At 41.3% G+C, this 17,906-nt stretch overlaps 1 protein-coding gene across 3 annotated transcripts in view; it reads right to left on the bottom strand.

Annotated features, from left to right (window-relative positions):
• The window catches only part of MAN1A1 (mannosidase alpha class 1A member 1), a 151,803-nt gene that overhangs the window by 121,113 nt on the left and 12,784 nt on the right, over positions 1-17,906 (bottom strand). Inside the window, exon 1 of one of the 3 annotated variants that reach the window (XM_056344519.1) lies at positions 2,297-2,323. The exons of the other annotated variants lie outside the window; for them this stretch is intronic. Coding sequence (XP_056200494.1) covers positions 2,297-2,308 — 12 coding nt within the window. The 5' untranslated portion in view covers positions 2,309-2,323. Of the gene's footprint in view, positions 1-2,296; positions 2,324-17,906 lie in introns of those variants that run through there. 3 annotated transcript variants of the gene reach the window in all.

Below are 17,906 nucleotides of genomic sequence, written 5' to 3'. Positions count from 1 at the left end.
AAAGAAAAAAAAGTGTGGGTCAAAAATGTTGCCCATACAGTTACCCAAATCTAATATAATAGTATTCATCTTACCTTGAACCATCTGAAGCAGATCAGTTTTAGATTAATTTGCTCAACTTCAGATGTCTTTCACCCAAGATACGGAAAGCAAAATGGACATGCCATCTCCTTTTAAAAAAAATCTCCTTTTAAAACTGAGGGGTTTGGATGATATGTTTGTTTGTTTCTTCCCCAGATAAGCTAGAATTTGAGTATGTTCTGTAGGCATTTTAAGAGTTTTTCCTGAAAACACCTGCCTTGAAACCACCAATTAAGATGCTGTCGAACTGCTTTGGCCTCCATCTCTGTTACTAGTGGGGTAACCAATGACACATTCTCAGTAACTACCTAACTGTAAAAAAAAACAGTGGGAAAAAAAATAGTATTCAAGTGTAGCATTACTAAATTGAGCATAGATGACATTAATGTTGAAGATGCTCTATTTTCAACTTGTTTCGGCTGCCATTTACATCTGTATACATATACAGGAGGGAAATCTTAAATGAGCCATCCAAGTCATCCAGTTACAAACAAAAGAGCAATCTAAAGAATAAGCTGTACAGCTCCGTCTTACAACTTAGCAACCGTTACCAAGATCTGCATTTCAGAAAAAAACTGAAGCCTACAGCTTGTCACTCAAGACAGCTGTATTTCTTCAAAGCTAAGTCTTCTTCAAACACTTAAGAGTCCATCTGAATTTTTTATTAACAGATAGACTGAAAAATTGTTTCCTTATTACTAGTGTAAGAGGTAGATTATGTTTCTTCAGACAACCTATTATTTCAGGAGTTTGGATTTCTTTTTTATTAGACTCTGGGATGGACAAATCAGTGATGCTCCAATGTTATTCTTCTAAGGAGAGTCACTGATGGCTGATTTTTAAAGAACCAAATCACACAGATGTTTTGCATTAGTGAAACAGCCATTAAAAGACAAACATAACACCTCATAAGGTAACGTGCAAGAACTAAAGTCATTGTTCAATACTGACAATGACCAGAAAGAACGCTGAAGTATTTTCACTTAAAACAGAAAAGCATTGCAGAGTTGTAAAAAAACCTGTTTCTTTGATCTTATGCAGAATTAGTAGCAGCCTCTGAAGTTCATGCATAATTTGACTAATGTCACAAAATGGAAAGAAAAAAGAAAGCAGTTTGTGGAAATGCTACTCTTATGCAGAATAGTGGTATACAGAGACTCACCCCACTCAGAGTCTTCTGGTTTTTTTGGTTTTTTTTCCTGGTCTACTTATGACTTGCTGCAGTTTCCAAGAACTACCAAACCAAACAGTGTGAACAACTAGGCTCCCACAACTGCATGATACAATCATGCTTTTGTTCTCTATTTTTTCTTACTGTTCTTTAAACAGTTATTTGATAAGGTTTGCTTCTAATTAGATTATAAATTATTCCTGGCACAGACTGTATCTCCTGCTTGTTCGTTAGGTACCTGGCACTACATAGCAATGCTGCTGCTGAAGTTCCCAATCTCAGCAGGGGCAATGCAAATAAAGAATAAGCACAGTGCTATGCAGTACAACACATCCAGATAAAGTGATTAACATCAAGGTGATTCAAGCTGCTGTTTCAGAACATGATTAAAATCCACAAAAAGGAAGTAAGGTGGATTTAAAGAACCTGTTTTATTTTTCTTTCCCACATTTTGAACTCACAGGCTCCCCTCCCATATTTATAAATTTTACTCTGCCACTAAGTGAGGAAGTAAAAAAAAAATTTGACCACCCCATTGTATGGAAAGTGTCAGGATATCCAGGCCTATCCAGGATGTCTTTCAAAACAAAAACTAAACAGGAACAACAACCAAAACAAGAACCCACCGGAAGTTTTCTCCACTTGCACAATAAGTCTACGTTCATCCCACAGTCCTGCTCCCCTACCAGGGCACATGTCAGAAACTGTGAGAGATGAGAGTATCCTCGCTACTAAGAAGTTTTAGTTGCAGTAGGAATGCCAGACTGGCATTGAAAAGCAAAATTCCTGACATGTTTTTAAAGTGCAATTTTTCTTTAATTGTATTTTCTTTTATTTAATTGCATTCTTTTGAAGCAAGTATTTTAAAATTATTTTTCTAGTAGTTTTTTTCTTAAGGAGAAAAATTAAACAGGAAGTCATGCATTATTAATAGATCTGGGACTATCACCAACCTAATAAAGTAGCTACAACAGTAAGTAAAAACACAAAGCAATTATAAAAACTATTAGATTTTCAGTTATTATCAGTTAATAAGAAACTTACCAAGCTTGACATTGTCACTGAATCCACAAAATCCAGGTACTCTGAGCTTTCCAAAAGAGTAGGTACTGGTAATAAACAATTTCTGCATGCTCAGGCCAGCGACTTTTGACAAGAAGCCATACCAGACTGTATCAAATCCTTACCCATGTGCCACTAATTGTCAGCTGGGTTTTTCTCCTTTTCCTCCCGCCCAAACGAGTGCTTCCTTTCCACTCCCCTCTCCTCTCTTCAGCATCTGGTTAAAGGTGAAGTACTCCACTAGTAAAGCTCATTATTGTGGCCATGGCAAAACTTGCACTTTTGGAAGTCAGAGAACCTGTTCACTGAAAAGTATTTACATAGATTAACCTGATATGCAGTTGCTCCATGGATCAAAGACTAAGTCTGCATCATTTACCACCACCCTCAGAGAAGTATCTTCAGCCTAATAGCCTGAAATTAGAGCAAAAGGATTGGAGACTATTTCCCAACAGCTGAAAAACAGTTACACAGAGGTCAAAAGCAGATTATACTAACTTACGACTTTTTCCTTTCTCCATTTAACATCTTTATCAGTGACCTAAAGGATGTGATGTAGTGCACCCGTATCAAGTTTGCTGGTGACACCAAGTTGGGGTGGGGAAGGGAAATCCCACCAGGGAGTCAGGGCTGCCATTCACAGCGGCCAAGCCAGGCTGGAGGAACAGGCCCATGGGAACTTCATGAACTCACTGGGGACAAATGCAGCAAAGTCCATGACCCCTGGTGATGGTACAGGCTGGGGAGCAGCTCCGCAAGGAAAGTCCTGGGACTCTGGTGCACAGGGAGCCATGCACGTGCCAGCAGTGCCTGAGCAGCAGGACCCCAGCCCATACCTCAAGGGACAGGATTATCCACATGTTCTCAGCGCTCAGGAGACTACATCTAGGTAATGCATCCAGTTTTGGGCCTCCCACTCCAGGAAAGAGATCAATGAACTGCCGGGAGTCCTGCAGGGAGTGGGGCCCGAGCTGGTCATGGCTGGAGCTGTCGCCCTGTGAGGAGAGGCTGCGGATGGGGCTGGCTCAGCCTGGGCAGGCTGGCCACAACCCCCGTACCCGCAGGGAGGCGGCCAACAAGAGGGAGCCGCAGACAAGGGGCATCTGCGGGACCATGCAGAAGAGGTTGAGTGGGCCTGAGGAAAAGGCTTTTCCCTGGGCCCAGCGAGGGGAGGCTGTGCTGGGCTGCATCCTTGGGGCGTTTCCAGCCCCTGACCTCGACACTGAGCTGCTGTGGCAGGGCTGGACTGGGACCTCCTCAGACTTCTAGACCAACTTATTCTGTGATCCCACTAAATTCAGTATGGGTTGCACGTATTTACCTCAATTTTATAGAGCAAGTTAATTGACCTGCTTCTTCCCACCAACAAGGACACAACTCATATTCCAGCCCAAGACTGTAGCTGTTTAAAATATTCCAGATGGGAATTATGAGTTGTTAAAGGTTTTTTCAGAAATATTTCAAAGTATTTTTCATACTGAATAAACTACTCCAGCTATGCAAAACACTGCCAGCTTGTTTCTGACCAGAAATTAAGAGCTATCTGCTTATTGCCTTAGTATAGAAAGATTCAAGAACAATGAAGATGATCAGACCCTGGTGAAACATGAAGAAGATCTAGTGTCACATATGAATTCATGATTTCTGCCCATTTCACATTTCCATCAACTTATCTTGGTCAAGACTGATCAAACAGCTTACCCAGGGCTGCATTTGGTTTAAGAAGAAAATTATTCTAAGAAAGATTTATTTCTGCAGCCATCAAACCATCTCCAGGGTTGTATTGCAGAAAATTTTCTGAGGTGAGAATTTGTTGTTGTAAATTAGTCACCACATATCTCTGTGCTCTGAAAGAACCACCACAACAGAGAATGAGTATCAAGTTGTTTTCCTTTAGCAATTTTATCATAATGTTCAAAATTGATATTGTAAACCTAAACATTATCATTCTTTGTGTGGCATTTGTTTTCCTCTTGAAACTTCTATGTGATTACCTGGACTGTGGATCCTGACACACCCAGTGCTGGTGCAGTTCCCAAAATACATGACACTCAGACCTTCTTTTGCTTAAATCCACTACCAGAGTACATACATGTTACAGAACAGTAACCAGATTTGTAAGTTAGCTTTCCAGGTCACATAAACACATCAAGAACAGCTGATGAAATGTACCTACTGGTACCTGTAATTTTCTTCAGTCAAGCTGAAGTCAAGGATGACAGCTTGGAAATGACACCTTTATACTGAAAAGCATATATATGCAGTGAATACTTTTGTAGAAGGATAAAATTTAAAAACAACCTTAAAAATATATACAGATTTGCTTTTACATACTAGAAGTAATTTAACCCTCTAGGTAGCATCTCTTCCAGTGATATATGAATGCTTTACACGGTATTTTTCTTACATATCCGAAGGTTCCTCAGCAAGAAGCCTTTACAAATGAGATAACAAATTATAGTACTGTTAATATCTAATCAGTTCTACATGGATTTCAGAAGAGCTGTCACAGGCTTATGGAGAATGACTGTGCTCATGCTTTCATGACAGGCAGAAGAAATCAGATGCTCAGTTGTACAAGGAAATTAATGGAAAACTGCAAAACTGATATGCAGTTAAAGCCAAGATGAATACTAGCGGTCTCCTGGAAGTAGAAGATACAGAAGAAATAGAAAGAATTCAATTAAGAAGCATGGAGGCATTTTCTTCAATGGAAAGGCTGAAAAATTAGCTCTACTTGTTTGTAAATGAAAAAAGAGAACAAGATAAAAGTAAAAGCATAAAGAAAGTAAGGGCTTCTCCTGGACACATTTGTAAAATAGAAAAGGAGAAAACCACACAAATGTTACATTTGTTACTGATAAGGCAAACACTCAGGAATAATTTCCAGAAGACACACACTGTCAACTTAATGGGATATTGAAAGATTTCAGAGCAGATGCTGATATTGGCCCAAATTTCACGCTGCGCTTCCCATCCTGTTAACAGAAAGTGTTTCACATGCCTTATAGCTTTCACAGCACAATGGAGCGTAATTCCAGTTTGCGCTATCTGTAACACAGCTAATGGTGTGATGACTTTCATGCAGTGTAGTGTCATTAGGAGGAGACACCTTCCAATGCATGCACCCAGCAAAGACTTATTATAGAATGATAGTATCATAGACTTGTTTAGACTGGAAAAGACTTTTAAGATGATTGAGTCCAACCATTAACCCAGCGCTGCCAAATCCACCACTAAACCATGTCCCTAAACACCACATCTATGCCTCTTTTAAATACCTCCAGGGATGGTGACTCCATCACTTTCCTGGGCAGCCTGTTCCAGAGCATGACAGTCCTTTCAGTGAAGAAATTTATCCTAATATCTAATCTAAAACTCCACTGGCACAATTTGAGGCCATCTTCTCTTGTCCTATCACTTGCTGCTTGGCAGAAGAGACTGACACTTGCCTCACTACAACCTCCTTTCAGGTAGTTGTAGAGAGCGACAAGGTCTTCCCCTAGTCTCTTCTCCAGACTAAACAACCCCAGTTCCTGCAATGGGCAAAAATCTTAGCTTTGCACTGCCATCTAAACTTACCAGTTTCTCAGCATGTGTGGTGCCTCACAGAAATACCTAAGGTAACATAAAAAAATATAGAAGATGTGTTGCTCCTCCATAATACAATGCAGTCAAACAACTATCCGAAATTTCTGTCCCTTCCTAAGCAAGAACAGGGAAGCCAGCTATAAGAGTTAACAGACCTGCAAAGAAAAGACTGTGGATGGCCCTTGTTTTCCAACACATACTATTCATTTCCTTCAATTCTCTTGCTTTTTTTCAGGCAGGTATGTAAAACCACACAAGTTTCCCAGATCAGCTCTGTTGATTCCACACTTTATTTCAAAGTTCCCCAAAGGAGATTGATGAAAATATTTATTGTACTTCAAACTACAATACAGAAGAGACAGTCTTTGCTCTTCTTCAAAGTGTCTTGGATAGTTCAGCCTAAACTATCCAAAATAATCTAGGGACTTTGCTGCAGCTTTTTCTAAGAAATACTTCAAAGATAAGCCCAATTATGTGGCAAAAGTGAATATCCAAATTGTCATAATAATTTCCAAAAAATAATACAGATGTCAACTCACTGAGCTACAAAGTGTCTGGTAGAACAGAGCTGGTGGAGAAATTCCCTGCTGAAGATCCAACTGTCCAGGTTTAAAAACCAGCTTCCCTTCACCCCACCAAAAGTAAACAAACAAAAACCCAAAACCACATCAACTTCAATTGCTGTGGATAAAAAGCTGAATTTGACAAGTCCCTTCCAGGCAGGTTGATGGGTGAGGAGCAGAGTAGGCAGGGACTGATTTTCCCCAGTGCCTGCTTGACAGGCACCATCAATTTTCATTTCTGATTTACTGGCTGCCCATGAGGAAATTTTGTAAATTCTGAAGATTCCATTTTGGGGTGAAACACTTTTGAAAAACAAATAATTTGTTCTTTTGTCTCACATGTCTTCCCTAAATCTCAAATTTTGCCACAAGAAATGTTTTCTATCCAGCTCTGGGCTTGATCCCTTTTCCAAGTCTACCCTTTTCCAGCTGCCAAGTCCCCTAATCTCCAATGCAAACAACTGTGGTCACCCCAATATAAAGACTTTAGAAAATCCCCATCCACATCTATAGTTATGTAAACACTGAAGTATATGTAAACTATATTATTCTGCAATCTTTTGGGGGGCACAGACACAAAGAATTACAGACTGCAAGACTTTCTGTAAGTCAGGGTAGCACCCGAATGGGGCACGCCCAGGCTTGTGGTGCCTCTAACAAGATAACACCACCAAGCCTGAGATGCTACAGATAACAGGGGAGGTGTATCATACATGCAGATGGCTCACCCAGTCCTGTGGCACCACTAACAAGACAGCAACATGAGAAAGGGCAGGCAGGCACTAGAGATAACACAAGGGGAGTGCTAGCTTAACAGAATTTACCAGTTCAACTGAATCAAGGCCAGTGGGGAAAGGAAAACGGCTGAGACGTTTAATTGGGAAGCGATGTGGCTGGTAAATGGGAAGAACTTGGAAAGGGAAAAGCAGGAGAAGGGAATACAAGGGGAAACAAATCAGGTGTTTGAGGGCACATTATCAATGCATCTTGGAACAGGATAATAAATCTGTTGATGCTCTGTTCATATCTGCATCCAACTTAGGCAGTGAGGTGCTCTCCCTCCTGCCAGTGAGGGAACAGCTAGAGGAGACCTCCTGACATCCTAACAACGTACAGAATGGAACAGAGCTTTCCCCATGTTTATAGCTCATTAACTGAGTGTCTGGGTAATACTAATGTAATTCTATTTAAGTCAGGTAGGAATTCTGTTTGTGCCACTCTGAAATAATTCCAAGATTTATCTGCAGGACCTTTTCTTGGTGGCTGTTCCTCTCCCAAAGATAGTTTTCTCTCAGTAGAAGCCAGTCAACAACGATTCCAGTTCTCAGAAGATCCCCAAGACAATAAATTACTGCTAGATGAGAGTCTAAAAGGCTTATCTACTACACCCTCCTATCCCTAACAAAAGTTTAGGAACAATACAAGCAAACAGAAATACTTCCTATGACTAACAGGAGTGTTCAGAGCTTGACAGTTAGGGACTTTCAGAGCCAGATGTGATGCTTGTCTGATTAATAATCCCCAGTAGAGTTTTCTTTTGTTAAATTACTCAACTGTGTTCTGAACTTGTGTAAACTTTTGATATTCACAACGTCCTGCAAAAGGGCTCTACAGCTCTACAGCATAATGTTTAAAGAACAGGTTGGTCCCGATTTTGTCACCTTGTAGTTTCATTTGATGTGCCCTATATTTGATAAACAGGAATATTTCTCAGAATAGGCTTAAATAACACCACTACATACACCACAAAAATCAGTGTTTTATTCTTAACTATTTCTCTCAATTACATAACTTCCCTGGAAAATGCTGAATTGATTTAATCCTAAAATTTTGAAACAAAGTATGCTTTTATTAAGCATTTTGGTAAAGAATTTTGGAGAACAGACTGACTGACAGATGTGCAATTTAGCTTCCTTCTAATTATCTACTATTTGTGTATTACAAGGAGCTAAAGTGCTTTAGATCTGCTTAGTTCCTGTATTCTAAAATGGGGAAGCAATTCTGATCTCTGAAATATTTCATAAGATCCATCCATAAAAACCTTACATGACATAGCCATGTATTATCATAGCACCCAGTTTCTACACCATGTTCATGAGCAGCACCCTTTTACTCCTACTGATGTTCAGGTTACCTATTATATCACCGTCTCCATACACTTAGGGACTTTATCAAATTACAGAAAACCAGAGCTTTTAATTTTCAAGGATTCAAATGCAACATCTAGCATGTTAAACTAACACGCCTTAGAGATGACAGTTTAGGACAACAGAGGTTTCAGTCCCTCTAAGGATATTACATTTTGCCAGTGCTATATAAAGCTCCCTTTTTAAGCACAGAAGTCGAACATACAAGATTTTTCAGACAGCTTCTTCCAGTCTTCTCAAAACTGCAACATGATTCACTCATTCATAGAACTTACTTTTTCATAATGTCTCCCTTCAAAAATGAAAGGGGAAGAAATAGTTGTTATTCTAATACATTTTCACAAAAATGTGAAATGTTTCACTCTGACATCAAAGAATTTGAGAGGCATTTAATTTCTTCCAAATGCTCCCCTGCTGCTGTGCTCAAGACTAACACAGAAAAGCTACATCGGTTTCTCATTCCAAGGCTTCTGTCTTGTAATGACCACCTGAAAAGAAAACCATCACAAAACCCCCCTCCTGACACATCCGTAAGTCTGCCTTGTCTGCCCACTTTCACAAAATGCTGATTTATATTTTCCACATGCACAGGAGCTGACTGACCACCCACAAAGAGCTCATCTGCACATTATGACTTGGATCTCCAACAGTAATTTTGTTTGTTTGTTTGTTTCTTTGTCTGATTTAAAACCAGCACACTTTGGAAAGTCCTGGCATCACTCGTTTACAGTAGAACACAATGCATCCTAGCTGTTTCCTGTTAATCATAAAAAGCAAGCCCCATCACCCTCTACAGTGATTCAGGTCTGCCAAGCACATGGAATATTTCAGGGCTCCCTTTGTTTGACTGTTGGGGGTTACAAAGGCAACCTGGAGACCTCTGTTCTGGCATACCCAAGTTCATTTTAACAATTCTTTATTGATTTGGAGGATGTTGTTAGAAGCTACTTCAGAATACCTTAAATTACTTCATTGCTCTTAATTTTTAGCAATGCAGTATTGCCAGAACATACCTACATATGCATCATTGTGGAGAAGTAAAAGGAAGTATTTGTCATTGAAAGCTATGGTATTAATTTAGAACAAGTAACCTACAGTCCACTATGAACAGACAGTAGGACACCTAATTCAAGAATCCACTGACTTTCACTTACACTTTTTTTGTACACTTATCAGATAAGTGTTTCATGAAATGGGAAACCAGTATTTATCTCAACTAAGAGCTGAAGGGCTAGTACAAAGAAATGTATGTCAAAATAAAAATTTGACTGCTCTATATAATTAAGGGCCAGACCCTAACAGGGAAGTGGAATTTGTTCTAACAAGCAAATAACCTTTTAAAATAGCAGTCAAAACACAGGATGCTGTGTGGCCAGGAGATTCAGACTTGACAGAATTAGCTTGTCACTTCAATAAAAAGCTGCTGGTCTAAAGCATCATTTAAAAATAATAATAAAGAGTTCTCTGAGATCTGTTATGTAAAAGTTAAGCCTGTTACTAAAGGTGAAAATTTTTCATTAAGTTATGAGCAAGCAGTGTACCTTAAGGAAGGGAAGATATGCTTTGTACCTACATCAATGGAACTCCATACTTGGCAACTCAACACTGTGTCCCATGCTAGTGCAATACTACTGATCTTGTTGCCATAGTAACAGCTCTTAACAGTAGTGGCTACTCCCAAAAAAAGATGTACATGTAGTTACAAACAGGCCTGGTGTATTTGGTTTGTGTGGCAAGGTTTTGGTAGTTGGGGGTGGGGTACAGGGGTGACTTCCATGAGAAGCTGCTAGAAGTTTCCTCTGTGTCCCATGGAGCCAATGCCAGCTGGCTCCAGGATGGACCCACCACTGGCCAAGGCTGAGCCCATCAGCAACAGTGGCAGTGCCTCTGGGATAATGTATTTAAAAAGGGAGGTGGGAAAACCTGTGCAACAGCAATTGCAGCTGAAGAGAGGAGTGAGAACACGCGAGATCAACAACTCCACAGACACCCAGGTCACTGCAGAAGGAGGCAGGAGGTGCCCCAGGCACTGGAGCAGAGATGCCCCTGCAGCCCCTGGTGAAGCCCACGGTGAGGCAGGCTGTGCCCCTCAGCCCATGGAGGGTAACGCTGGAGCAGGTACCCACCTGCAGCCTGTGGAGGACCCCACGCCGGAGCAGGTAGATGCCCCAAGGAGGCTGTGACCCCGTGGGAAGCCCACACTGGAGCAGGCTCCTGGCAGGACCTGTGGCCCCATGGAGAGAGGAGCCCAGGCTGGAGCAGGTTTGCTGGCAGGACTTGTGACCCCAACAGGGGACCCACACTGGAGCAGTCTGTGCCTGAAAGACTGTGCCCCATGGAAGGGACCCACTCTGGGGCAGAGGAAGAGTGTGAGGAGCCCTCCCCCTGAGGAGGAAGGAAGAGCAGGAACAAGGTGTGATGAACTGACCACAGCCCTCACTGCCCATCCCCCTGTGCTGCTGGAGGGGAGGAGGTGGAGAACTCTGAAGTTAAGCCTGGGAAGAAAAAGGGAGGGATGAGGGGAAGGAGTTTTTAAGCTTTGGTTTTATTTCTTATTATCCTACTGTGATTTGATTAGTAATAAATTAAATTAATTTCACCAACTCAAGTGTGTTTTGCCTATGATGGTAACTGGTGAATGATCTCTCCCCGTCCTATCTCGACCCAGAAGCCTTTCATTCTATTTTCTCTCCCCTGCCCAGCTAAGGAGGGAAGTGATAGAGCAGCTTTGGTGGGCACCTGACATCCAGCCAGGGCCAACCCGCCGTACAACAGGTTAAGCCTATTTACAAATTTTTTAGCTGGGATGGTTAACTGAGAGTTAAAAATTTACCTGCACTAGATAAGGAAGGCAACAAAGTGCTGATGTGGATATTGAAGGGGAAATCTTATTGTCCCATCTGTCAGTCATAAAAACAAACAATTCAGCTCTATCACTGCCTCACCCTGTGCTGGAGAGAAGAGGCTCATTTCCTTGTATTCTACTCGTTCCCATTAATAGCCTATATTCTTTTAAGCCTGTCATTTCTTTGAGAGGATATCAGCTTTGAGTCTAGTCCTTTTACATGTACTAACATAGTAGCTTTGACAAAAGCTACTAGGCAGCGTGTTCATCTGCTACTGACTCTGAAGTAGGTCACTAACCATTGCTCCAGCTAAATCAAAGCGGACCCCTCCAGAAGTGTCACACCAGTCAGAGCCCACAGCTGAAGTGCTGAAGCCTCGAGCTTCTCACATCCCATCCAAGAGCAGTGAGACATGGCAGGAAAGCCTTTGGGCCGTGCAGTACAGTACAGAAGGCTTGCTCTGGTGTGTGGTGGTACTGGAGCAAGTCTCGTATCACAGCCTCTGGCCGGCAACAGAAAGCCAGAGACTAGGCCTGTTGCTGGTCCCACAAACACATCAGCATAATTAAAATATGCAGTAGCTCAGACTTTCAGTTTCTCTAGCTGACTCCATGCCTACCTTATATATGATGCTACTGCTGCTTGTTAATAGGTAATAACCAGAAGCCACAGCAAGAAACTATCAAGTGTAAATACTGAGCAAGTATTTTACATTTTCTGAGAAAGCTTTAAAGTCAGCATCAAACATACATACCTGCTTCTAAAAGTCAATAAAGCCTGCTGGTGCAAGCTAGCGCTGTAATCAGACTGCAGACTAAACCCAAGGGGATGTCAAGCAGAAAGGGAAAAGAAGGGTCTGCAAGAGAGGCAGCACTTCAGAAATACATCTGCATTTGAAGTTTTCTGACAGTATTAAATAAACTCAAATTCAAAAATTACAGTCTTGCAAAACACACGCCCTGTTTAATGTTTGCAGTCTGCTGGTTTTTTCAGTGACTTTATGAGAAATTGCTTACTGCTTTCTTTCTTGACAACAGCAGTCCCTGTGGAGTAGCATTTGCCTTGTTTGAAACTGACAGATACGGCCATAAAGAAAGGACGCTCTCATCCACTGCAATGCCCCAATGCTTATCTGTTCCCATTCTCAATACTGAAGAAGTGACCGTGTTGTGGGTAGCCTAAGAAGGGAGATAGTGCGCAAGAGTTTAATCTCTCGTCCCAGCTGGAGGGATTGCTGGTGATCCCGTATGTGTACACTACTTTTCTTCTTGGAAGCAAACCACTGTCATCAGTTTGCTCATGCAAGCTGTGGTTTTTACAGATCAAAGTGAACTATAGTTTTAGGTAGCTCGGCTGTCATCCACATTATAAAGCAAATAAAGGAATATACGTTCATTGTATGACCAAAGCTTCAAGGATAAGTATGAATATTCCACAATCTGCATTCATTTCCAGAACTATTTGGCCCCTGCAATCCAAAAGGCTTGGCACCAAGAGCACATACATCTCTTCTACGGTCAACACCAGCACACACACTCTGCCCTCAGGGAAAAGGATTTTTCAGTGGCAAGGTGTATGCCAAAAGAACGGGGGTTTCGGTGAATTTGCTTCGAGTTCCGATCTGGCAGAGCCATGACTAGTTAGATTTTTAAGCATACTACCAAAGCTCAAGGGAGAATGAAAGGAACATGGGTTTGTGCTGATTTCAAGAAAGTGGTTGACTGTATAGATCTTGAAAGGTTATGAAGACATAAAAAATATTTTTTCCACACAATACATATTTTCAGTATTTGTCTGTAGAAACAGAATCAAGTAGGTTTAGGGACAGATGCTAAAAGAAATGAAAATTCTACTAGAAAAAACCAAAATATTTCTAAATTCACTCAGAGGTATTACTGAGGTCATAACTACTTCAGTATCACTAACCGTATCACAAAAGCTGGAGAGCATGAATGAAACTGAGTGACATCCCAAAGTGAGAGGGATTTAACTACATGGATTAACCATGCAAATGAATTGTTATCAAATTCCTTATATGAAAAGCTGATTGAAAACTGCTGATAAGGATTTTCAGTAAGCTATAAAATACTGAATAAAATTTATTTTTAAACATATGACTTGCAAGCAAATGCTGTCCTTGCCCAAAGAGGTCTGTATTTAATTAGTAATAGCACTTCTGAAGATCTAAAACAGGGGTCCTCAAGCTTTTTAACCAGGGGGCTGGCACGCGGATGCAGTGGCAGGCAGTCATCTGCGGCTGCTTGGTTTCCCCCCCAACCCCCGGCAGGGGGGTCTGTAAATACCGGGGGCCGGATTGAGGACCCTGGGGGGCAGTATCCAGCCCACAGGCCATAGTTTGAGGACCCCTGATCTAAAATGTTATTTATTCCCAGCAGTCCAAAGGCCAAAAGGTAAATGAATAATAAAACATCAGATTTTATACAATAGTTATTAGTACACCCTCATATACAGCTATACTGTACGTTTCAAGAACTACCTTTTATCATTCGACCTGCAAAACACTTCCTCCCTACTTGCCAGCCAAGATGAAGGCCTTTCCCAGGTTTCAGTCTTATACAAAAGGTGGAACGGCTGTGAATCACAGGATCACACAGAATGGTCAGGGTTGGAAGGCACCTCTGGAGATCGTCTAGCCCAACCCCCTACTAAAGCAGGTTAACCTGCACAGGATCACGTCCCAGTGTGTTTTGAACATCTCCAGAGAAGGAGACTCCACAGCTTCTCTGGGCAGCCTGTTCCAGGGCTCTGTCAAACATTCATGCTAATTGCAGTAAGAGCAAATAAATACAGATAGTATGCTGCAATCCTATCTTTACGATATTTTTAAAAATGGTAATAATTGTATCTTTGCTCTGCTTCTTTGGCAGTAATTCCACATATTAAGGTATGAGCTTTTTCTTTAGTCTTTTTTTTTTCATTAACAGATGTATTTTTATATATACATACACAAAGCTTTCTCCGCTCCAAACCCCCCTCTGGGTTTTTTTGAGGTAAAACATGGCACATTCAGTTACTAGTTTTCAAACAAAAGAAAGTTTTCCTTCCCAATCTTTCAATGTTCCTTATCCCATCAGAAAACCCACAAAGTTTCTCTCTTCCTTCTATGTAACATCTAGACATCCTGACATTTAGTCAAGTCCTTCTAAGGAAAACACAGGAGTAGAAATTGAAGTGTTCGGGGGTTTTTTGTGGGGGGCTGGTGGTGGTAAAAAAGATAACATGAAACAAATTCCTAGTTGTTTTGATTACAGCAGGTACAATGCCACCCAGGATGTTTTCTATAAACAGCATATTTGAGACTGGATATTAAAGCACAGCAGGAATATCCAAGAGAAATTATGAATAAGTTATTTTCTTTCCGATTACAGCACATTCACAGCTTGTTTTACAGCCTGCAGAAGTTGCCCACGTAACACAGGCACAGGACTAAAGGCAACATGAAGTTACCAAGTACAAGAGAATCACTATTGGTGAAGCTGCAGCAAAAGCAGCCACAAAGTTCTTAGGGAAATGTTTCTCCATGTGGACGTAAGGCAGAGCTGGTCAAACAGACGTTAACTAGGTGTGTTTGACATGGTGGTAGTAGACCACCTCCCCATTTATTTGCACTGCAGTGTTCATATGAACGCAGAGGACTTTCAAAGCTGATTTTGAGACTTCTCTTTGGCACCAGCCACTGGTCTTGTTCCTTGCTCATGAAACAAAACCCACAATTTCTCAAATGAATCTGAAGTGGAAAAGACTCTTCATGACAAATAATGAATAAAACAGGCATCACAAAAGTACCGTGTTCAAACAAAAGGAAACAGAAAATGCCACAAAGTACCCGCCCTCACAGAACACAGCAATGGGTAATTAGCACACCAGGAAGCTGTTATAAAGTCACTCTGAAATGAACATGTGTAACATCCTGTAGTGCACTATTATATGTTTAAAATAAATTTGTAATAGTTGTGTCCTTCTTGGTTCTTATCATCAAGACTACAGCTACCAAAAAAAAAGTTTTTTTCAATGCCCAGCACATACAAACCAGAAGGCCTTTCATCTAAAATTTCTTTTCACATGCAGGAGACCCAAGTGGTATGACTTCAATAGCTTAGACTACAGGATCTGCTTTACATTGTTAAATGAAATATTGAATTTTTACTTGAAGTCACAGATCAAAAATGTGAAAGTGGAGGCACAGCCACTGCTCATGCTTTGGATTGCTAAACAGGATTCAAAATAACTTACTTTCTTGATGAAATGAATCCTCCGTACACAGAAGAAAATTTAAGGAAAAAAAAAAGTCTAACTGAAAGTCAAAACAAGCTTAACTCCTTTCCAAAATCTGGAGGCCCTTTCCTTAGGCTTACTCAGTTCCTACCGAAAGTACTTATGGAGGTTTTACAGCTACCTTTCCACACTTTTGCATTAAGGGCCAAATAAAAACTATGGGTGATCACTGTTCCCATAACAAAGGATCATAAAACTGGGGCAAAAGCAAGGTTATATAGCCCTTGCTATAGCTAGAAAGAGCTTTGCTTCGCACATCACAAAATCAGAATAGGCGTGCCAAATTGAAGGGATGCTCATGTATCACCATAATGCTGATAATATAATCACTACAGAAACCTATGCTTTTTTAAAGTGAGTAGCGAGTTTGGACACTGAACATGAGGCAGTGTAAAGGAATACTTCATTTTCAAAACCAAGCTTCTGTAAAGCCAGAAAACTCTCTGTGATATCAAAAGCAACAGAGAATCAAATGCTGAAGAGTTGGACTCTCATGAATTGGTAGTGCAGTGCAACAGTACAACCCTACTGTAAAAATATTTACAGTGCCTGCCATAAACCACATAACAAGTCACACAAATGGAAATTTAATAAAACAAGTTTGCAAGCTAGCAATTAGACCCTTAAGTAAGAAATCAAGCAGAACTGTGCTTTAAATTTATATCAATGGTGTCTGTTTCAGTTACAATGCAAACTCCGAACTTATAGCTTTGTGAATTGACACTGTATTAGCTTTCACATCCTTAGCTTCACACTTGCAATGTATAAACATCAGACAACTGATACTTCGATCAGAAGTATGTAACCCATATACACCCACAAAAGTGGCAAAAGCTGCAATTTTTCCATCAATAGCTTGTATTTCAAAATTTCTGATGGAAACTCCCTGTATTAACTATACCTGTTTGTCCAGTAAACATTTTCTCATTTTTAAAAATTTCAAAATACCCGCTGAGCTAACATGCATTTGCCTGTTTCATTCCCTAATGAGACTGAGAGAGGCAGCACAGATGCATATTAGCAGGAAAGGCCACATGCCATTTTCCTCTACCACCCCACCTCCCATAATAACAGCTCACTTCAAAACAATTAATGCATGAATGAGAAATGTCTAAAACCCCAAACCTATTTAAATGCTAGACGGGAAAGTTTAGGATCCTGAAGGAACTGAGGGAGACAAGTAGCAAAGACCCTGGACTTCAGGGCAACAAGCTCCATTTGTTCAGGGACCCGATCTGTAAGATCCAACAGGAGAGTTCCCTGTTGGGCTAAGGTGCCCAGGAGACCTCACTGGTCTTCAGTGTCCCATGGCAGGAGCGCAGAGTGGCTGCAAACCTGAAGAAACCAGGGGAGCACACAGAGCAGGAGTGGGCAGGGGCTGTCCCGCAGCAGTACAGGGGGGCTGCCCAGGGGAGAGAAGGCCAAAGCTCAGCTGGAAGCTGCCACGGGACAGGAGAGAACTCTACGGGTACATCAGCAACAAAAGAAGGACCAAACAAAACAGGGACCCACTGCTCCACAGGTTCAGAAAAGTAGTCACAAAGGACATGAAAAGCCTCAACCGCTCGGTGTCTTTTTTGCTTTGGTCTTTACCAGCAAGGCACACTCACGGGGCTTAAGTGGCAGGAGCCTGGGGAAAGGCGGCAGGCAAATGAAAACCAAGCTAGGAACAGAGCACTTAAGCAAAATGGACACACACAAGTCCACAGGACAAGATGAGATGCCTCTGACAGTGCTGAGGGAGTTGGCTGACGTCATTGCAGGGGCTCTCTAGATCACCTCTGAAAGGCCATAGTAAGCAAAGGAGGACCCTGGTAACTGAGGGAGAAAGCAAGAAAACAGTGGAATATGCTTGTCCAGAAGACAGGGGAACTACAGGCCCATCAGCCTTATTCCAAACCCTGAGAAGAAAATGGAGAAAATCCTCCTTGATTCTATTTCCAGGAACATGAAGGACAGAAATACCTTTGTGAACAGCAAGCATCATTTCCCAAAGGCAAAATGTGCTCAGCCAACCCAGTTACTTGTGATGAAGCCACTGGCTCTGTGGATGAAGACAGAGCTGCAGACATCCTTTACCCTGACTTCAGTGCGTTTTTTTGGTGCAGTCTGCCTTTGCACTACAGCAGCCAAAAAGGCATGATAGACT

Source organism: Falco biarmicus, chromosome 6 (assembly GCF_023638135.1).
Source record: "Falco biarmicus isolate bFalBia1 chromosome 6, bFalBia1.pri, whole genome shotgun sequence".
Classification (NCBI taxonomy): Eukaryota; Metazoa; Chordata; class Aves; order Falconiformes; family Falconidae; genus Falco; species Falco biarmicus.
The sequence above is the reverse complement of the archived record's forward strand: the minus strand, read 5'-3'. Positions and strand labels throughout refer to the sequence as shown.